Source organism: Thamnophis sirtalis, unplaced genomic scaffold (assembly GCF_051295495.1).
Source record: "Thamnophis sirtalis isolate CommonGarterSnake01/CBP01778 unplaced genomic scaffold, rThaSir2_p1.2 scaffold_4, whole genome shotgun sequence".
NCBI classification, from domain to species: Eukaryota; Metazoa; Chordata; class Lepidosauria; order Squamata; family Natricidae; genus Thamnophis; species Thamnophis sirtalis.
This window is the reverse complement of record NW_028261384.1, coordinates 47307008-47330266: the sequence shown is the minus strand read 5'-3', so window position 1 is coordinate 47330266 and position 23259 is coordinate 47307008. Positions and strand designations below refer to the sequence as shown.

Below are 23259 nucleotides of genomic sequence, written 5' to 3'. Positions count from 1 at the left end.
CCAAACCCCCACTGTAGGGAGGAGGAACCGACCAGGTGGTTCCGCCCCAAGCGACTGATGGACCCCGTGAGGTTCCAGACGGAGCTTGGGGTTATTCCTGATACTCTCGCCCACAGTCCGGTGGAGACTCTGGTTGCTGCCTGGCACTCGGCAGCATCGGAGTCCCTTGACCGGATTGCGCCACTATGGCCACTCCGAGGTGGCGGATCCCGGAGGCCCCCTTGGTTCACCGAGGAGCTCCGGGAGAGGAAGCGCCGGAGGAGACGCCTAGAGCACCTATGGAGGTCCGATAAATCCGATTTGAACCGAGCACTCTTAACAACCTGCACCAAGAAATACATCAGGGCACTTAGGGCAGCAAAAAGATCTTATATTGCCACCTTGGTTGCGTCTGCTGAGTCCCGTCCGGCCGCCCTGTTTAGGATAACCCGTTCCCTCCTAAATAGGAGGGATACGGGGGACCCCTTGCAGGGTAGGGCTGAAGACTATGTCCAGTTGTTAGCGGACAAAGTTGCTCGGTTTTGGTCGGATTTGGACTCCACTTTTGCAGATCCAGCCGAGGCACAGGTGGATAATTTGGCAGACCATCACTGGGTTGAGTTTCAGGATGTTGCCCCAGGGGACGTGGACAAGGCCATGAGAGCTGTGAGTGCCTCCACTTGTGTACTGGACCCGTGTCCCTCCTGGCTGGTTGCCAACAGCGGAGAGGTGACACGGGGCTGGATCCAGGCGGTTATTACCGCCTCCCTTCGGGAGGGGCACTTCCCCGCCGCACTTAAAGCGGCGGTGGTGAGACCCCTCCTGAAGAAACCATCTCTGGATCCAGCCGTCCTTAACAACTACCGTCCAGTCTCCAACCTCCCCTTTGTTGGGAAGGTTGTTGAGAAGGTGGTGGCCTCCCAGCTTCAGCGGTCCTTGGGGAAGCCAGTTACCTAGACCCATTCCAGTCCGGCTTCAGGCCTGGTTACAGCACAGAAACCGCTTTGGTCGCATTGACCGATGATCTCTGGAGAGCCAGGGATGGAGGCCATGCCTCCATCTTGGTTCTCCTTGACCTCTCAGCGGCTTTCGATACCATGGTATCCTTCTGCGACGACTGCGGGAGGTGGGAGTGGGAGGCACTGTCCTGCAGTGGTTCTCCTCCTACCTCTCGGACAGGTCGCAGTCGATGTTGGTTGGGGGGCAGAGATCGACCCCTAGGCCCGTAACTTATGGGGTGCCGCAGGGGTCGGTCCTGTCCCCCCTACTATTTAACATCTACATGAAACCGCTGGGCGAGATCATTCGGAGGCATGGGATAAGATACCACCAATACGTGGACGATACGCAGTTGTATCTGTCCGCCCCATGCCAACTCAATGAAGCGGTGGACGTGATGAACCGGGGTCTCGAAGCCGTTAGGGACTGGATGAGGGCTAACAAGCTTGTACTCAACCCGGAAAAGACCGAGTGGCTGTTGTGTTTTCCTCCCAATAATTTGGCCAGTGTTCCATCACTCAGGCTGGGGGGTCAAATATTACACCCCTCAGACAGGGTTCGCAACTTGGGAGTCCTTCTGGATCCACAGCTGACCTTTGACTACCATCTGTCGGCTGTGACCAGGGGGGCGTTTGCCCAGGTTCGCCTGGTGCGCCAGTTGCGACCCTACCTGAACCAGGAGGCTCTCACAACAGTCACTCGTGCCCTTGTGACCTCTAGGCTGGAATACTGCAATGTGCTCTACATGGGGCTGCCCTTGAAGAGCATCCGGCGACTTCAGCTAGTCCAGAATGCGGCCGCGCGAGTGATTGTGGGTGCACCTCGGTTCGCCCACATAACACCTATCCTCCGCGAGCTGCGCTGGCTACCTGTTGATCTCCGGGTGCGTTTCAAGGTGCTACTTACCACCCACAAAGCCCTTCATGGTAGTGGATCTGGGTACTTGAGAGACCGCCTCCTGCCAATTACCTCCTCCCGACCCATCAGATCGCATAGATTGGGCCTCCTCCAAGTTCCATCTGCCAGTCAGTGTCGACTGGCAACCACGCGGAGGGGAGCCTTTTCAGTAGCAGCTCCGACCCTTTGGAACGATCTCCCCATGGAGATTCGTACCCTCACCACCCTCCAGACCTTCCGCACAGCCCTCAAGACCTGGCTATCCCGTCAGGCCTGGGGTTAAAGATTATAATCCATCCCCGCCCGAATGATGAATGTTGCTTTATTCTTTTAATTATGTATTGTCCTATATGTCATTGTATGTATCCCCCTCCTACATAAGTTGTAAGCCACCCTGAGTCCCCTCAGGGAAAAGGGCGGCCTATAAATAAACTTAAACAGTAAAACAGTAAACAGTAAAACTTGAAATATACAACTTGGAATGAAAATAGCAAAAATTTAGTAACCAGGGCACCTCAGAGTTTGGGAGTTATTGTGGCAGTGCTGGGTTTCAAAAATTTTTAGAAGCTCTTCTATAGATGTGGCCTGCTTTGTGGGAGTGGCTTGCCTGCCATGTGACTGGGTGGGAGTGGCTTGGTAGTCATGTGACTGGGTGGGCATGGCCAACTTGTAAAATGTGGTGAAACTCACTTAACTCTTGTTTACCAACCAAAATGTTGGCTCAAAAACTCTGGCATTTGAAGCACGCAAGTCTTAAAGCTGTCAAGTTACAAGACCCTTGCACCCCTAACCTTTTAGAAAAAAACCCCAGGGGTGTTCAAACTTGACAGCTTTAAGACTTTAAGGTTTAGATAGGACTCTTAGAGGTGGGCGGGGTGATTGGTGAGCCAGCCAATCAGTGAGCAGCGGGCAGGGTAAGCGGGGTGCAGATGGGTGGGTGGAGGGAGCTGGAACCGGTTCTAAATGGCACAGTAGATTTGTGGAACAACTGGCAGGCACCCACCCCTGTATTGTGGTTATATCCAAAGATGGCAGACTGGCTATATTGAGATACTTTGGCTTGAGAAAAATGAAAACCAATTTGTCTGCAATGTAGATATTCAAAAAAGGCAGACATGGGCAAAGTAACATTAGAAGCACTATTAGACTAACTATAAGATTGTAAATATACTTGCCCTGTAATTATTTTTTTAGTTCCTTACTTTGCTGGTCTTGCACAGGATATTTGTGGTTTGTTTAGAGTAGTGTGTCCTTTGCAAATTCAATTAATCAAGTTACCAGGCCATGATTAATTAATAATGGTGTGAAACTTCCCATTTACTACATCATTCCTCAAAATCAGTACTCAAACTTGGCAACTTTAAGATGTATAAAATTCAAGTGCCAAAATTGGCTAGCTAGGAAATTATGAGAGCTGAAGTTCACATATCTTAAAGTAACCATATTTGAACAACATTGCTCGAAAAAAGAAAAAAGGCAGCTCTAGGATAGGCAAACGAATTTATGGGATCCCAGACTGATTTTCTATATTGGAGGTGTGTATATATATATGTATATATGTATATAGGTATATATATATATATGTATGTATGTATGTATGTATGTATGTATGTATGTATGTATGTGTGTATATATATATATATATATATATATATATATATATATATATATATATATATATATATATATATATATATATATATATATATATATATATATATATATATATATATATATATATATATATATATATACACACACACACACACACACCTCCAATATAGAAAATATATATATATTTCCAGGAATAGCATCTAATAAATTAGCCAAATTACTAGTCAGTTTGAATTTTCTTCCTTGAAAATTATCCTCTTAGAAAATCCTGTTTGGAAATTTGCGTTGTTTCCAGTGATTAACAAATAGCAAAGTCAAGATCCTGTGATAGTCTAAAAGAGTCTTTTATGTTTTTTCTCAATGATTAAGATCCCTTATAAGTTTTCTGATAACTTAACTAAGTAAAGACTGTAAATATTAGTAACTTTTATTTTCTCTTTTCGTTAATCAATATACCACATTGAAATTTCTTAAGCCATTTTACATAGCATTGGAAGTGGCTTTATTGTACACCACACCATATTAAGGTACAATATATATAAAAAAGCTGAGTTATGTCTGGAGATGCAACACAGTCATAGATTTATGAGTTGGATACATTTTTTTTCATTATTTTAAATCATACAAATGGATTGCTACATACACTATATTGCCAAAAGTATTCACTCACCTGCCTTTATTCTCATATGAACTTACTGTAAGTGACATCCCACTCCTAATCCATAGGGTTCAATATGACCTCGGTCCACCCTTTGCAGCTATAGCAGCTTCAACTCTTCTGGGAAGGCTTGTACACAATGTTTAGGAGTGTGTTTATGGGAATTTTTGACCATTCTTCCAGAAGGGCATTTGTGAGGTCACACACTGATGTTGGACGAGTTTCCACGTTCTTATAATATAGCTGACAGTTGACTGTGGAAATTTTATGAGCGAGGAAATTTTTCGATTGGATTTGTTGAACAGGTGGCATCCTATCACAGTTCCATGCTGGAATTCACTGAGCTCCTGAGAGCGACCCATTTTTTCACAAATGCTTGTAAAAATAGTCTGCATGCCTAGGTACTTGATTTTATACACCTGTGGCCATGGAAGTGATTGGAACACCTGATTCTGATTATTTGGATCGGTGAGCGAATACTTTTGGCAATATAGTGTATTTAACATGTAAACATATAAGGGGTCCTGACAGCCCATTCTGCCTTGTATAGTTGAAGATGTAAACATCCTCCTCACAAACATGGTTTAGAGCACTTTGTGAATAGGGCTACTTATTCCCTCCATTGTGGATACCGCTTATGTTGTGAATGTAAGCTCATATGATCCCTGCATTGTTTAACCATCATAAATCTGAATCAGTTGCCAAGCATCTGAATTTTGATCATGTGACCATATGGACATCACAATAGTTGTAAGTTACTTTTTTCAGTGTTGCTGTAACTTTGAATAGTCATTAAACAAACTGCTGTAAATAGAGGACTATCTGTATTCACAAATGCTCACTGAGATTACAAAGTCTTGTAGGAACATATTTCATGTTCTAGCATCATTTCCATACTTGTGACTTTATGGTTACAGTGTGATTGGAAGCAGAGCACAATGTTAACCTCTACTTCATTACCATTTTTATAAAATGTCCATTTGAATTAAACACAAAACGTACAATAATTCACCTTTTGAAGGTCACTGCTCAATATAGAAACATACCATCTCTTGACATTCCTACTGACAAGCATTTTTTGAATCGGCACTGCTGACACCTGTTTCTATTCATTCTCATTATAGAGCAGTTGTTATTCTTCAGGCACTTCTTATATTGAATATTTTGCTGAATGCTTCTCCTAAAGAAACCCTGAAAAAATAAGCAACTATTTTAGGGTTGTTGTTTTTTTTTGTGTGAAGAAGCTTCCAATTATATCATATGAATACAATCTTGGATGTTTAATCTTGAAAATAAGATTTATGAATTTTTGTTGTGATTAAAAACCATGGAACAAAACACACACAGAATATTCTTCTTAAACTTTAAAGAATATTACCTCTAGCTTTGCTGAAGGTACTTATTTAGTAGAAAATGAAAATATTTTAAATTTGGCAATTTTGCAAATAAAACATACACTATATTTCAGACAGTCAGCAATAATTATACTCATTCCTAAATTCATATCCATTCATTGCTACCTTAAGCCATTTATATTAGAAAAATTACCTTGCAGCCTTCACAGGCATGGACCCCATAGTGAAATCCTGAAGCAACATCTCCACAGACTTTACACAGCAAGACCATGCCATTAAATTCTAAAAATGCAACAGTATGAAAGCTCAGTAGTAACATGGCAAATGAAGTACGGATAGATTTATTGTTATGTAATGTAATGTAAAGGAATATAATGCTGTGCACCTGCCTTCTCAGATCATTATTATACACATCTCAAAGAACAATAAAAATATTTTAGTAAAGAAGTCAGGAAAAAATTAAGCTGTATAGTTTTTAAATTTAATGTGTCATTCTAGGGAAAAAAACACTCCTAAGAAATCTGTGCAGAGTCCCTTTGAAAAACTCCTATGCCCCATTTCATTGAAACTGCTGATGAGTTTGAACTTATTGCCAAACATGCCCTCCAAATTGCATCCAAAATTTTAAGGTGAAATGTATCTTGCTGTTAAATCTGTTGTTCGTTCGTTCGTTCGTTCATTGGTTTTGTATGCCGCCCACTCCCGAAGGACTCCGGGCAGCTCACAATAAAACAGGGGAGGGGATAAATAAGACAATACAAACAATATTAAAATACACAACTTACACAATTTACTGTGTAAATTATTAACTAATACTCAGTGAATAAAAACTTGTTTAGGACAAATAAAAACTGATGCATATGCTCTATGTAACTGCTCTATGTTACTCCATATCAGGTAAATTGTGAGTACAATAATAGCATAGATCAGGGATAAAATTCAGCGGCTTCTGACAGGTTCTGTAGTGGAAATTTTGAGTAATTCAGCGAACTGGCAAACACTACCTCTGGCTGGCCCCAGAGTGTGGTGGGAATGGAGATTTTGCAATATCCTTCCTCTGGAGTGGGGACAGAATGAGGATTTTGCAGTATCCTTCCCCTGAAGTGGGGTGAGAATGGAGATTTTGCACTATCCTTCCCCTGCCATGCCCACTAAGCCATGCCACCAGAACCCATAGTAAAAAAAAATGAATTTCACCATTGGCACAGATGTATTAGATTTGAATGCCATCTGAAAATTTCTTTGTTCAGAAACAAGGCAATAGTTTATCAAATAAACACAAATGTTTCAGCAAGTGATGGATTGAAACAAAAAAAAATTAAAGGCTATCTGATGCTGATTTATGAATTGATAAAATATCATCACTTATTAATATGTTGCAAGAGGTTCCAAGTAACAAAGGTTTAGGGAATCAACAATTCCACTTTTGATCATTGAATTTAATTATTTGGGTAATAAACCAGGTAAAGTTGTTTTCTGAGATTGAATTATTAGGAACCCTGCAAAAAGTAATAAATTAATAAGTTATTATTAAAGTTGGCAAAACTTGAATAATCAGAAAAAGAGATGTTCATTTAAATGATTTTTTTTTACAATGGGTATTCAGGTACTCTTCAGAAAGGAAAATTCAGTGCTTTCACTAATATTCCTGACACCACTAATAATGAATTGGTTATAGGATTGGCAGCTAAATAAGTTTCAAAGTTTCAAAGTTTAATAGCATTTGTATGCCGCCCAATCCCGAAGGACTCCGGGCGGCTAACAATACAATAAATCAAAAAGAATAGAAGAAAGAAAAGATAGATTTAAAAACACACCATGTACTCCATTCCAAGTGGGGCTGGACCATATTTTGGGGTCAACAGCCCCAGGCCTGCTGGAACAGCCAGGTTTTAATGGCCTTACGGAAGGCCGAGAGGGTGGGAAGGGTCCGGATCTCTGCGGGGAGATCATTCCACAGGGCCGGAGCAGCTACAGAGAAAGACCTCCCCCGAGTAGTCGCCAACCGGCATTGCCCGGTCGACGGTACCCAGAGGAGGCCCAATCTGTGTGATCTTATAGGTCGTTGGGAGGTATGTGGCAGGAGGCGGTCCCGTAGGTATCCAGGTCCTAAGCCAATAAATATTTTAAATAAATAAATAATAAAATATAACACATATTTTAACATTTCAAAAGTGGAAACAAAATAGTCATAAAAATATTGTACTGAAGTATCATTGTTGAGTTCTGTGGCATGTTCTTAGTACTTTCAGGTAGTCTTGCCTTACCAATCACAACTGGACTGGCAACAACTCAAAGTGAAAAATCAGCACTTCTGCTTATTGGAAACCGATTGTGAAGTTTGCAAATGGCAATCACATGACTGCAACAGCTATAATGGTTGTAATTGTGTGGCAGATGCAAAGTGCCTGAATGGTGATCATGAGACCACAGACAGATGTGATGGCATAAGTGTGGGGATTGGTTGCAAAGCTATTTTTTAACTCTTAATTTCAAATGGTCACCATACAAAGCAATGTGTAAATAAGAAATAACTGTATCTAATAAAAGTTTTATTAGGGTGGAAGCCAGCAGAAGCAAATGTGCTATTTCAGAACAAATGTGCTGCAATCCTAAGAAGTTCCAGATTCAAAGCCAGGTATCTCCGAGCTAAGTAGTACAGAAATTACAGTACTACTTAGCTTACAGTACAGTGTAGGAGTCACCAGTTACTGAGAGTTTAAGAATCTGCAGACAAGCAAATAAGATATTACAAATATATAATCAGGTCTGCTAGAAAGCATACTTCTCAATTTGAATGTGTATTTTTTCAGTAGCAAATCCGAGAATTCCAAAATCTCAATTCTAAAATGCTGTGCTTTATGCATTTTAAATAGGGATGTTTCCTGACTGGGATTTCTTAGTAAACATTTCTCAATTTCTCAATTATGGACCTTGGGACAACATAGTCTGTTGGGCCCAATCTGACTATGAAACAGTAATATGCCAGTATGGCAGTTTGAGCATCAGAACTCCAGTTTAACTAGAATAATGGAAGCCAGAGATTAAGTGATGAAGATTTAATACTTCAGGCTACAAGCCATTACTGCCAAGCTTCAGATAAATGTATCTTGTACCTAAAAGTAAATAATCTAAGGATCAAATCAGATATCACAAGTTCCTCCTTTGGTTAATCTCATTTGCTATTACAATGTTACATGGGTGTGTCTAACAATTTTGTTCATCCAGACAGCACCTGGAAGCCAGGATATAGACAGCATTTACAAAGCTTCAATTATCCAACAAGTGAATACCACTTTAATCGTAACAGCTAACCATGGGAAGAAAAAAGGAAATTCTGAGAATTATAGAAAAAAATGAAAGGCACCAAGAAACATAATGTCAAAAATGAGTGTTTTGTAAAAAGACTAATAGCACTTACTTGCAAATCCATTATGACTTTTTGCTGCTGAGGCACCACTCAATTGATTTCCCTTAGTGTGATTCTCAAACTGTTCACTGTTTGGTCTTCCATCAATGTGCTCTTTACTCTTGCTACTGCAGCTTCCTTCAGAGGAGGAACTGTTTGGTGATGGTGGCACAGGGGAAGAAGAGGACTGAAAACTGTTGTCTGAGCCTTCACTGTGACAGGAAGCTGGGCTAGATGCAGAGCTTGAAGAGCTTATATAAGCAATTACACTTCCTGGAAAAGAACATAGAAGTACAACCATTATCTCTAGTCAGAGGTCAGCATCCCCTCTTCTTATAACATTATTCGAAATTCCTTTTGATTTTCAGAAAACAGTATCTACTTCATCATCTGAAGCCCAAGATTCAAATTTAATTATATTGCCCTAACCAAGAGAATGTGCTCAGAGAAAAACAAATGGCGTTTAAGTTGCTTTTGTTTTTAAAGACACAAGAATACAGTCAGTGGTGAATCCAAAATATTGCAAATTTGATTTTCATATCTATTAGATAGCAAGCATAGTAAGATATTAAGACACAAAGTCAATAAACTTTATAAATTTACAGAATAGCTTTCAGCAGCAATGAACATTAAAAAAATAGCCTAGAGAATCATTTTGCAAGTTTTCCAAGTTATACGACGACTGGAAGAGTAATTCCTAGAATGTATTAAAAAAATTTATACATGTTGAATGATACAAATTTACAACAGTCCAAATATTGCACCTGGCCTTGGTAGAAATAAGAAATTACTTTGGAAGGAGGTGAAAAAGGCCAAAGGATCCTTCAGTGAATGAAATTAAAAATAAAAGTAATTAAAGTGATGTGAGATTAAATTGAATTAAGGAATGCTAAAAGAAATATTTTAGATATTTATATGGGAAAGACAGTGACATGTATAAGAGTGATATTGAAACAAATGCTGTTGTGTTCAAGACAAACATGAAATGCAAGTCACCAATGCAATTGTTTAACATGGGCATTAGAATTGCATCTATAAATGATTGATCAGATGTATGATATTACTATTTCCGTATTTTAAAAAAAAGGATTTAGTAGGGTGTCCAAAAACTATAGGATAATTACTTTAAGTATGCTCTGGAAATGAGCCAAATTATCACAGTTCATAATGAGAAGAATTTGGAAAGTGCAATTTAAGAATTTACATTAATAGCGTTTTGCAGGAAAAATACAGATTAACATTCTCTCTTAGATGTGACCCAATATTAAATGACTTTCAATGATTTGATTTGTGTGCTCTCTAATAGTCAGCATAAAATAGGAAAATAAGGAAGACATGCATTTAAGTCCATAAACACAATTGTAGGTAGTTTTTTTTAAAGCACTCCATAATGCCATAATCATCACATAGTGACTATCATTAAACTACAATTTATCATGCAGATTGGATCCAATTGAGTTTTCATTTAACAGATTAACTTGTCTTGATGTCTCTGGTGATCTATGATGTTTTTATACTCTTTATGAAATTACTTAACTCAGACTTTAATAGCACCAAACAATGGCATTAATATGAAAAGCATTAGGAAGGGAAAAATGGGTTACTTTTATTGCATTACAAATAAAATAGAGAAATGGAGTTGCATAATGGAATAGTGCAATGTGTCAGGTAGTGTCATCTTAAAACAATAAGAACCCAAAATTCCCCTGCCCCCTGCAGAACATTAAATATAGTTTAACTAGAAGTAAGAATCAAGAATTAAATATAAGTGATACTATAAATGTTTTTGCAGTTTTAGTCTTACAACACGGTTATTTATGTATAAAAGTAAAATAAAAAATAATAATAATTCCAGAGCACTTTTAAAGGTTTAGTAAGACAGAACCATGAATAAGACCCCAGCCTCAATAAGTCTCCCACTGATACTCTATTTCAAATACCCTTCACAAAAGATCCTCAGAGGGAGAATCATTTCAAATAATATTAATAAGAACCATACACAAAGAATGATTTCTAAATTTGCAGAACAGTGTCTTAACCTTTGTGCTTACCAGATGTGTGCTGATTTCATACATCATCAGACTACAATAACAATTACATCTGAATAACAGGTTTTGAGAATGAAATTACAAAACCAGGGAATGATAATATGGTACATTGGTGAGGCATCTATTATTAGTGTTTTGTGCCAAGCAATATACATTTTTAAAGAGGAATATTATTTCCATTCCATTGAAAAAAAAAAAAAAAATCAAGGATACGCTATCAAATAGTAAACATGCACTCTATTTTACAAAAACAAGTTTTTCATTTAACCTGAAACAGAATTCTGATACCAATGCACTTAACATTTTATGCTGTTTTTATATACAAAATAAAGTTGCATATACCATTATGTATTTCCAGAATTTTCTACCAATTTTCTAGTAGCTTATGTGTACGTGCAAATCTATGTACATGGTTTATCATATAAAATGAGAAATAAAACAAATGTATCAGATCTTTTTAGAAAAAATGGCTTTAATTTTGAGTAAATTGTATTGCCATTTTAATTCTAATATTTACCTGACTCTTATTTATTCTCAATCTAGTATTCTTTTAAAAAAATCTGTCACATTTCTTTAACACAATTCTCATCTAATCATATTTCAGAATTTCAATAATATGCCAACTTTGGACATGTAAAACCATGTTCACTTAGCATAATTAATCATATGTAAGTACTACTTAAAGTACCCTTAAAAATTGGACTAGAAGATAAGAATATAGAGGAATATAATTATTATGATTTAGAGCCTACTTACTGATGGCTATAAGCCATCTCTTCACAGAAAATCATTGTAATGTACTCCAATGTCAACTTGTTAAAACCTATAAATAACTTGGAATCTCAAGAGGCTCAGCAATCTTTGCTTAATACATAAGTAAATAAAAAAGAGCATTGAGGAAAAGTAGTAAACATTTTCATAGTAAATGCACATCAACTGTGAAAGAACTGCTATTTGATATTCATAAGCAATAATGCTGACATCAAATTATCGTAATTAGATAGTGAGGAAAAATGGCAACTAGAAATAACCTTGCTTATTCACCTATGAAATACAATGGAAAGAAAAAACTCCAAGATTATTTACGTATTTACAAATTCTTCAGTTTAATGATAATGGTTTAATAGTTCTGTTTGTAGCAACATGACAAATTTCACTTTAGAAAATATTATAGAAGAAGAAACACAAATAAAATGGCCAGAATAATCCATCCTCTGCTATTCTTTTCTATTGTAAAGTATTAGTTTATATGGATGGCACATAAAAATAAGTACACACATATTTTGTAGATAACATAAAGTAAAAGGTAAAGATGAAGTTATGTCTTACTTTAGGGCTAAGTGATCCTCTCTGTTTCTTAGCCAAGGGAGCCAGCATTATCTAAAGATATCTCTATGGTTATGTGGCCAGCATGATTATGTATCAAAGCACATACCTTCCCACCAAAATGGTACCTATTTATCTACTTGCATTTGCATGCTTTTGAATTGTTAGATGAGAAGGAATGGGGCAAGTATTGGGAGCTCATGCCATTGCACAGTACTCTGGTCTGGAACCCAGGCTATCAGCTTTCCAGATGACAAGTTCAGTGTCTTTAACCACTGAGTCTTTGCACCCCATATGGTGCAATTCTTTTTAAATTATTATCACAGTGATGTTCAGAAAACTGAAGTGATTAAATAGCCTTACAAGGAGAAACATAATTAATTCAAGAAAAAAGCAAGACAAAGTGTTTTCAAATTAGATTCCCACCCCCACCCCAACCTTGAGCAAAATAGTTAAAGGACTCCTTGTAGGACATCTGTTTTGGTGGTGTTAATGATTTTCCTCCAGATGTGTGTTTTCCATATAGTAGTCCTCAACTTGCATTCATTTGGTGATCATTTGAAGTTATAATGGCACTGAAAAAAGTGACTTAGAATCGGTCATATTTTTGACCATTTGCAGCACAATCCCAATTAGGTGATCAAATTTTGGGTGCTTCGCAACAGCTATTTATGATGGTGGCAGCATCTATTGGAATGATTGCCACTTGCAAACATTGCCAACCAGCTTCTGATAAGCAAAGTCAATACTTTGGAAGTTGGATTTTCTTAATAACCACATGATTCCTTTAACAACTGCAGTGATTTGCTTAATAAACATAGCAAATAAAGGTAATAAAATCAGAAGCAGCTCACTTGCTTTGTTTAGCAATGAAAATTCTGGTCTCAATTCTGGTCATAAGTTGAGCATTATCTGTAGTCTGTATTGTTATGTTCTAAATTGTTTCATGTTCTGCACAGGTACAGTACCTTCTTCAATAGTAGTAAATGTGAGAGGGATCTTGGAGTCCTAGTGGACAACCATTTAAATATGAGCCAGCAGTGTGCAGCAGCGGCCAAAAAAGTCAACAGAGTTCTAGGCTACATAAACAGAGGGATGGAATCAAGATCATGTGAAGTGTTAATATCACTTTATAATGCCTTGGTAAGGCCACACTTGGAATACTGCATTCAGTTTTGGTCGCCACGATGTAGAAAAGATGTGGAGACTCTAGAACGAGTGCAGAGAAGAGCAACAAAGATGATTAGGGGACTGGAGACTAAAACATATGAAGAATGGTTGCAGGAAATGGATATGTCTAATTTAATGGGGGGGGGAAAGGACTAGCAGAGACATGATAGCAGTGTTCCAATATCTCAAGGGTTGCCACAAAGAAGAGGGAGTCAAACTATTCTCCAAGGCACCTCAGGGTAGAACAAGAAGCAATGGGTGGAAACTAATCAAGGAGAGAAGCAACTTAGAACTGAGGAGAAATTTTCTGACAGTTAGAACAATTAATCAGTGGAACAGCTTGCCTCCAGAAGTTGTGAATGCCCCTACAATGTAAGTCTTTAAGAAGGTGTTGGATAGACATTTGTCTGAATGGTATAGGGTTTCCTGCCTAGGCAGGGGGTTGGACTAAAAGACCTCCAAGGTCTCTTCCAATTCTGCTATTGTATTGCTAATTAAATGTTTTATTCATTTTTTCATTTTCAATTTTGTACATTCACTTATATACTGGATATTTGCAATAATAATAATATAATCGTAAGAAAAAAAAAAACCCCAACCTAAACACAACTCATAAACCCAACCTATCACTTTCACACACCCCTTCTTCTCCCCCTCCAACTTTCCTTTCTCCCTCCAACGATCACCCCTCCTACTTCCCTTTCCCCTCCTATCTTCCTTTCTCGCCTTCCTCACCCTCCTTCCCCTCTCATCCTCCTTACATTCCCCTCTTCCTCCCTCCTTACTTCTCCCTCTTCTTTTCCTCTACTTCTCACTATGGTGCATTTCTCTATTCCTTACACCCAAAAAAAAAAAGGAAAGAAAAAAGCAATAAGAAAAAAAAAAGAGAAAAATAAAAAGAAAAGATAAGGAACAACAGTATACAAGTGTATTCTTCTTGTTCTATATATTGAAGCTATATCTCCACCCACCCACCCACCCCCAATGAACCCCCTTCCCTAACCCCCTCCGACTTCCCAGGTCACACACCCGGCACAGTTCAGTACCATTCACCTTCAAAATATCTTATTAACAATAATAATGAAAATAAAATAAAAAGAACACTCCGAAAAAGAAAACAAAAACAAAAAAGTAAATAAAAAAAAATTGAAAACTCTTTTGCATTATGCTCAGCCTCCCATCATTCTTAAAATTCAAACAGTGTAAATCATTCCATTTATATTTTGTCCTCGTCCCTTACTTCTTTGATATTTACCCCCATCTTCCTGTAGAATCTCCAGATAGCCTTTCTTAACCTTATATTCAAATATTAGTTTATACAAAAATCAATTTATCTTCATACTTTCGCTACTCATCTTCCTATCCTTCGTTTCACGTCTCCATTCCTCCCAAGCCCAAATTGCATAAGATTAGGATCTCGCTCTTCACTTTAAAATCCTGAGCTTTTTATATTATACTTCAAACATGTAAATTCGTAAAATATATGCCCAAAATTCATACCAGTTCGTTCAATCCCAAGATCCCTTCATCAATATCCCGCTCCACCTTCCTTTCTGCCCCACACTCCATTCATCCCAAACCGCAATTCAAATAAATCTTAGTCCCCGCTTTCCTCACAGAAAACACTTCATGCGCAGTTTGGATTGAAATTCAAATAAGTCTTGTAAAAGTCCCGTAGCAGTACACAACTTTACCATTTCATACCAAACAGAAATCCTAAAGTTTTAATCAGTCCAAAAGCTTAGAAAGTATTTTAAAGACGTCGCTGGGTCTATATTCTTTACTCTTCTGTCCTTCCGGAAAGAAAAGGCAACCCTCTGCCTTATAACCACGTGTCCCGCTGCTTTGAAAATATAACTGAATCCTCAGTTTCCGCTCTTCTGCCTCTCCAGTAGGGGGAGAACAGCTCCCTCCTTCTTGTAGCCAAGTGACTTGCTGCTTGTCTTTCCTTCACCTTGTCCTTCCGCGTTTCCGAGTGAGTCAAGAAGCCCCGCCTTCAGAGTTTTATAATAAAAGTCCCGAGCTTCCGAAACAGAATTAATACGAAATCTTTGATTTTCAAATGTAACTGTGATTCCAACTGGAGCTTCCCATTTATACTTTATTTGACGATTTCTAAGTTCTTGGGTTAAAAAAGTATAACTTCTCCTTGCTTGCAGCATCTGAAGCGGGATATCTTTAAAGACGAACAAATCGTGGCCATCGATTCGAAGCCTGCTATTATAAAGCTTTTGTGAGATCGCATTTCTGGATTCTCTTGTGAAAAAATATATAATTATGTCTCTTGGAAGCTGTCGTTGCTCTGCTACATGCGAATTTTGGCGATAGATTTTTCGAATATTCCAATCAAAATTAAGTCCTGGGCCTCCCACCACTTGGCTGAAAGCTTCTACAAAAGTCTGTTTCAAATTTTCTCCTTTCTTTTCAGGCAGTCCTCTGACTCTTATTGCAAACGCCTTTGTATTATAATTTATCATTGTAAGTTGTGTTTGATTATTAATAATCTCTTGTTGTAAAGCTTGAATATTAGAAGTCAAATTAGAATTAGCCCTCTCCAAAGTTTCCAATTTCGTCTCCATTTCTTCAACATAATCTGTTAAAGTAGACGTGACTTCAAACATATTCGCATTTATCTGGGCAATTTTGGTATGTATTTTATCGCATAAATCCAACACAAATTCTTGAATTTCTTTTCTAAAGTCATTAATTATTTGAAAGAGAAGCTCCTGTGTCAAGAAATCTCCAGTAGATGGCGTAGGAGACAAAGGCAGCGATTTGGTAGCAAGTTCTTTAAGCACGAGGGGGGAGGATTTTTTTGCCTGTTTAGACCTGGGAGACATTATAGATAAAATCTGAGAATAGACAGATAAACAGTGTCTTCAGCTGGCCAGTTCTCAATAAATTATTTGTAGATTTTGCTCATTAATAAGTAGCGGTCTCCGGGGAAATAAAGCCAGTTAATTACATCATCAATCACCAACACAGTAAAAACGCCATTTTGTATCCCAATTGCGCAGAGAAGTTCAAAGGAAAAACAAGGCTGGTGTTTAGATAGTTAAAAAAAAAAACACATCACAGAAGTGCGACCCGCTCGTATTATCTTAAAAACAATTTATCATTGTCCTGAGTGCGGGAGTCGGCTGTCTAGGGCTGCAAAAAGGCAGCTGCGAAGAACTGGCTGGAGATAAGAGCTCAGTTACGCTGGAACCATTCTCTGTTTGCAGCCCAAAAAAAAAAGAAGAGGGCTGTGAACTACGAATAAATCCTAACACCTGAGCTTCTGCCTGTCCCTTTCTGCCAGAAAGGGATGATATCTATTGATCTTAATTAGATATACAGACCAGAACTTTAAGAGGGGCTCCGTTGAGCTCCTCGGCGACAAGCCCCTCCCACAGGAAGTCCAATTCTGCTATTGTATTGTATTGTATATGTTACTCAGACTTAATGCATAAATAACAAGATGGTTAGTCAAATTCATAAAGAAAAATCCTGCCAACTAATAAATAAAGAAGCTATATTCTGGATTATTCTATGAGTTATAAGTTGCCTTTAAGTCTACTAGAATGAGAGTGAGCTTCTCAGCACTATATTCCTTCCTAACCAAAAAGAATTTACCTTACAAGAAGCAAAACAAGACACCATCTGATCCACCAATCTTTTTACATTCTTTTTCTTATACCTTTGTATTTCATTTTTGTAACTACATATTAAACAGATCCAAAAGAAACAATTGCTACTGACATTCTATTTACCTTTTATATGATTAAAAAACCTTTTTTACTCATCTAAATATCACCTTTCAGTTCAACTTTATTTTATTTCTCCAAGATATACTGTTTATCCTTATATATATTTTTTCTATTAAAATTCCATTATGTTTGCAATTTTATCAACTTGTACAATAGGCACTTGGGACAAGACATTTGGGGCAATTATATACAGCCACTACTCACCTGTACTTTCTACAGTTACTGAATTGGGAGGGAGAGAACCATTCCCTCCACTATCCAGTCTTTCATAAATAAATAAAAAAAGCATTCCAATTCTCTCAGTCTTAAGCAAACTGCCTAATTCAGTTATGCAATCCTCTGGAGTCTATACATGTTATACCACTTGACTTTATCTATTGCGTAAGCTCAGTCATCAGAGAAAATTGTTCTGCAACCTTCCTCCAAACTGTTACATTACTGTTATGCTACAGTTCATAGTCCATGTGAGAGTGAAGTCTCTGTGATGACTGGATTCCTATCACATGGGCAGACACACATAAGAAAAAACTGCAAATAACTGAAAATGCTTTCTGTCCTAGAAGGAGATATAAGCAAAATTGTGATATTCCAAAACTACTGAAAATGCTTTCAAATAAGTCTAATTCTCAAGCGGATGACTGTAAATACAAAAAATTGGTAAACACATTTACATGAGAGTAAATGTGAGTAGAAACCATGAACACAGCCTGAGTAAGTTTCAAGACAGTATCTTTAGCATCAACTGCACTTCAATAAAATGTAACTGTACATGTCTGCTCAAACAGATCTATAGTAAGAGTAAACTCAATGACATATTGCTTCCTTTTGGCCTTCCGAGGGTTGTGCAGACCTGGTTCTTTCCTAAGCATTAGACTAAAGAAGGGGTTGAGCTAGGAGGATGTTTGATTTGGCAACTAGGGGGAGAGGGTACTTTTGTTTTTAACCATGTTTTATAGATTGTTGTGAAATTTCTGGAATCATTATGACATAGGAGGCCCATATATGTACTGTAAATTAGTGAATGAATGACTGAATGAATGAAGGTAAGTTGGGAAATAACTGCATTAGTTTTTTCAGGAAAATTCAGCGACATATCAAGCTTCCCATATGTTCTTTCTCCTTTAAATTTCTGATAACTCTTCTTGTTTTTCAAATAAAAATAGTTCACTTCATCTCCCATCTTTTTTTTCCAGAACTAGGAAAATATTTAGCCGTTTTTAATCTACATTTGTTTTCTCTGAAAACAGGCCACTGAACTTAACATAACAATCTTTTAATATATAAGGTTCTCTCACAGAGAAGGAGCGGAGGAATCAATCTATTATCCATAGGACCTAAGGGCAAGGCAAGGAATGGAAAATCAACAAAGAGAGAACAACCTAGAAATAAGCAAAAATTTCCTGAAAGAACAATTAATCAATGGAACAGCCTGCCTCCAGAAGTTGTGGGTGCTCCATTACTAGAAGTTTTAAGAAGAGACTGGCCAGCCATTTATCTGGAATGATATATGGTCTCCTGCTTAAGTGGGGGGGGGGGGGTGTTGGATAAGAAAACTTCCAAGGTATCTTCTAATTCTGCTATTCTGTAACTTTATGATTATATATAGAATTGCTACAACTTTATATATCACTATATATAAAGTTGTAGCAATTTAATATACAATCCAAAAGTTATAGAATCAGATGTTACAGAAACTTCTTGATTTAAACTTCCTTCACTGTAGTCTACAAATTACAGGAGTTGTAGACCAATACAACCTATCTAATTAATTATATAGTAATAGCACTTACTGCTTCACAGTGCTTTACAGCCCTTTCTAAGTGGTTTATAGAATCAGCATATTGCTCCCAACAATCTGGATCCTCATTTTACTGACCTTGGAAGGATGGAAGGATGAGTCAACCTTGAGTTTGATGAGATTCGATCTTTACTAACTGCAGGTAGCTGGCATCCAGCAGAAGTAGCCCGCAATACTGCATTCTAACCACTGTGCCAGCTCTTATTGCCAAATTCTACATATAAATAAGTATATAGTATAACACAGGCTCATTTAGAAGAAAGAAAATAGAAAAGAATGGAAAAATTCCATTGTTGCTTCCTGAGCTTGTTTGTTTGCTCGCAGACCTTTCATTACCACACTAGGTAACATCATCAGCACTTATCTTATATTTCCCTCTGATCCTATCCTTGCTTATGGTTTTCTAAATTCAACTGATCACGATACTGATGAAATTTACTTAGCGAATGTACAGTTAACCAAGCGAAAACTACCTATCCTCCATCACTTCGAGACCAAAAGTGATTAAACTCTGTCCAGCAGTTGAGGATGTCCGGTCAAGCATTCCGCTGCACGATGCCTCCCAATTCCAAGCGGAAACGGTCGCCTCCGGATCCTTTGTCTGCAGGGCAACTCCTTCTATTCACCAAGTACAAATCACCAATTTGCGGCGGAGTGAGAAGAGACAACGGGCGTGGCTGAATGAATAGTCTCCACTGCCTCCGCCCCCACGTGTCCCTTGTCCGCCGCGCCTGGATGTAGGTCACCAAAACAACGGACTCCAGCTGCTTACACGTGTCAGTCCACACGGTCTCCCAGCAAGACCGCCCAGCGCAATTATGCAATCTGGGCATCTCAGCAAGCCAGAGCCAATGAGGGCGCGCCTGGCACAGAACGTAAACAAAATGGCACACATGGCTCAGCTGGCCAGTCCATGTGAGGCGATGGAAAGGAAGCAATCAGTAGGAAACAGGGGCAGCAACTATGAGGAAGAAGGAGCGGCAGCAAGCCCAAACCTGCCCGCAAGAGCAAATGTCCAAGAATGATCTCTCTAAAATATAGTAGCCTTGCGATCCCAAAGAAAGAGTTGGATTCGTATCAAGGTCCAAGAAAGGGTTTTTTTTTCTCGCCAACACCTTTCCCATGCCGCATTACTTGTTTTTTTCATGAATGGACTGATAGCCAAACTAGACACCACTAGTATGTAACCTCTCATTCCTGCGCCGGGATCTGCCCTTTCAGTCAGCACAAATCTCACGAGCCGGTTTCGAATCATCCCTGCTTCAGAGGTGTAGAAGCCACAGGGGTTACTCTGTATCGCTTTGCTTTTGGAACAAAAACGCGAGAATAAACTAATAAGGCGACTTTCGAATCATTTAGAACCAAGACATTGGCCGAAACGACCATCCTTAATAAAAGCAGCTGCTTAAATACAAAATACAAAACTCCATCTGCCCAAATTCTCTTGCTGTAATTATCCCCTGGGGCAAACCCTGTGCCTTCCCGCACTTAGGGTTGCGGAGTTCCGTCCCAATAAAGAATCCACTTACCGACACTCAATTCCATGCCTGCCTTTCTTCTCTAACAAGAACCTGTTGCCGAGGGCCGTGGTTTTTAAGGAAAAGGAAGCGGGACGGACTGCGGCTGGCCCTTGAGGAAGCCTCCTGAGCCACCGGCTTAAGAAGCCCACCCCGGTGCGTCTCTGGTGTCAGCTTCGAATGGGCTGCCGGAGCGCGCGGTGCAGGAGGGTGCCTCTTTCTGGGTCTCTTTTCTATGCCTCCGACCTGCGTGCGGAGGCAAAAAGAACCACTGTAGCAACTGTGCTCATGGGAGGTGCACCCTCCTGCCCTGTGCGTGGAGCTGCCTCGTGCGCTGTTAGGCAGGAGGAGACGAAAGAGTGGCCGCAGAAGCCGCCGCCGAGCCTTCCTGAGGAAGTTTCTTGCTGAGTTGACTCCCTGTCAGGGCTGCTGCGGCTCCCCCCCTCCTCTCCTTGACACCAGGGCAAGAAGAGTCAGCGGGAGTACGGCGCTGACCCACGTGCTTCTGCACTGCCATCCTTCCGTCCCTTCCTCTACCTGCGCTTCATTCGCTCTGCGTTGTCGCTTGGGCGTCTTTCACCTAGTGACACAGTTCCTTTTTTCTCGGGAAGCCGAGGGGAGGTTAGAAAGAACAAGCCGTTCTCACGTGTAACCCCGTGTGGTGAGGCGGAACTGTGGATGTTGAACAGCGTCAAAAGAACAGAGAAGCAGGCTTGCCGGTTTCTTTCTTCCTTCCAACCGCCCTGCGCCAGAAGATGGCTGACTTAGATATTTCCTTGAATTTTGGACTTCTTTCCTGGGTCAGAAAGAAAACTCCAATGCTTCCAGCCTCTTGTACTCAAGTACTATAGTACTATAGTATTATGGCAAATATCCATGGAGATTCTCAATCGTGAGTGTCCCAAAGGTGCTTTTCCAAAAGACAACTGGGCTTTCTTGACACTCTCCCTTGAAAACCTTTCGCTTCTCCTTCAAGAAGCTTCTTCAGTTCTCTTATTCAAAACTGAAAGAAACAAAGAAAGTCCACTTGCCTTTTGGAAAAGCAATTTTGGGACTAGCCTTATAGTAATTATCACCTGGTTTGGGACAGAGCTTTCTGTCCTTAAGTACTTTATCTGACCACAGTTATCTTTCTCATAAAGTTTTCACCCATGCATAAATAGCAAAAGGCAGGAATAACCACCTGTCTTAACTTCTATCCTTAGGATAAATATGATATACTATTTGTTATAAAATCTAATACAAGTGTTATCATACAGGCTTTCATGGATATGGTCTGGATCCACATAAGTTAGATGAGGTTAGAAAAAAATATCTGCAGAAGTATTTAGTGTCTCCCAAAGCTTTATATGGTTAAGTCACATTTAGATGAAAAAAGTTCCTTGTTATAAATAATAGGTACAGCATTAAGCTTAAAACAGAAACCTTTATTGTATAACAAATAGTCTGAAATATTTTGCAATTGTTTTATTAATGCTACATTAGCTTTGCATATCAAATTCACTTTCTTTAACATTTAATTGTAGGAATGATACCTAATATCATACAAACTTTTTATCTTTCAAGGTTTAAAGTTTCTGTTAAAAATCTCTGCTATAAACAACACTATACCTAAATAATATAAAATATAACTTTCATTTTATAATAATGTAATAAAACAATTTAAGAAAGGAACATCATTTTGGTGGATATTTTCTGATCACCCTTATTAAACAATATACCAATATAATAAAATGATCCTTCTTGATAACTGGATGAGCATCATGTTAAATATAATAAAAGTATTAAACTTTCATTATGCCATTCCTATTCGTATCTAATGCTATTCTTAGTGTTAGTAATGTTGGAAATGGTAGTAATAGACAATTGTGCACCGAAAAAGGTGCTTTTGAGCCAATACCTTTACTAATAAATGATCTTGGGTTAGGGTAGGGGTGTCAAACTCAATTTCATTAAAGGTCGCATCAGGTCTATGGTTGACCTTGGGGGGGGGGGACTGGATGTGGGTGACTGGATCTGCGTGGCCAGCTTGATGCCTCTCCCCAAACTTTTAGCATGTTTCCTCTTCGCACAATTGCATCAAATGCCAAACAAATGGCAAATATTATTTAAATGTATGTACATTTAAGATTTAGAACACTCCCTGCCTAACTTCTTTTGTATAGTGAGCTGTCTGAAATTAATGGGGAAAAATGCGATTTCTCCGCGGGTCGTTCATGAAGCCAATGTGGAAGAAATACTCGGACATGAATTTCCTTCGGGACGAACCGACCCAGAACAGAGTCCGGGGGTCCTTTTTTATTGAGCATACACAAGGGAGGGGTGGATTTACATAGCCAATGGGGACCAATCATGATTGTGCAAGTTTACAGTATATGGTAACTCATTTACTTCCATGTAGACCTAAAGAATACTCATAGTCAATAAACCTTTTATCGCCATGTAAACTTCCAATCCTTAATTAATGTTTGAGAGTTAATTAGTTGTACCCCTGATTTAATCAACGCTTATAATTAAGAGTCTGTGATTGCTGATCTATTTAGTGTTAAGGGTTAAACAGTTGGTCTTACTGATCCAATCATATGGTTAATCATTACTTCTGTTCTATATGCCTGCACATATATCGCAACATCTCCTCCTTTTGTTTTAAATTTTGAGGAGTCGGAAAGGAGTATTGTCTTTCTCTGGATCTTCATCAGAGAAGGCCATTAGCAGGGCTTTGTGTTGCGAATCAAAGGTT

At 38.8% G+C, this 23259-nt stretch overlaps 1 protein-coding gene across 1 annotated transcript in view; it reads right to left on the bottom strand.

Annotated features, from left to right (window-relative positions):
• The window catches only part of NR1D2 (nuclear receptor subfamily 1 group D member 2), a 29176-nt gene extending 8072 nt beyond the window's left edge, over nt 1-21104 (bottom strand). The window contains exons 1-4 of the mRNA XM_014075898.2: nt 20532-21104; nt 8924-9184; nt 5696-5784; nt 5194-5338 (exon numbers count right to left, since the gene is read on the bottom strand). Coding sequence (XP_013931373.2) covers nt 5194-5338; nt 5696-5784; nt 8924-9184; nt 20532-20547 — 511 coding nt within the window. The 5' untranslated portion in view covers nt 20548-21104. The remainder of the gene's footprint in view (nt 1-5193; nt 5339-5695; nt 5785-8923; nt 9185-20531) is intronic.
• Between the last annotated feature and the right edge of the window lie 2155 nt (nt 21105-23259).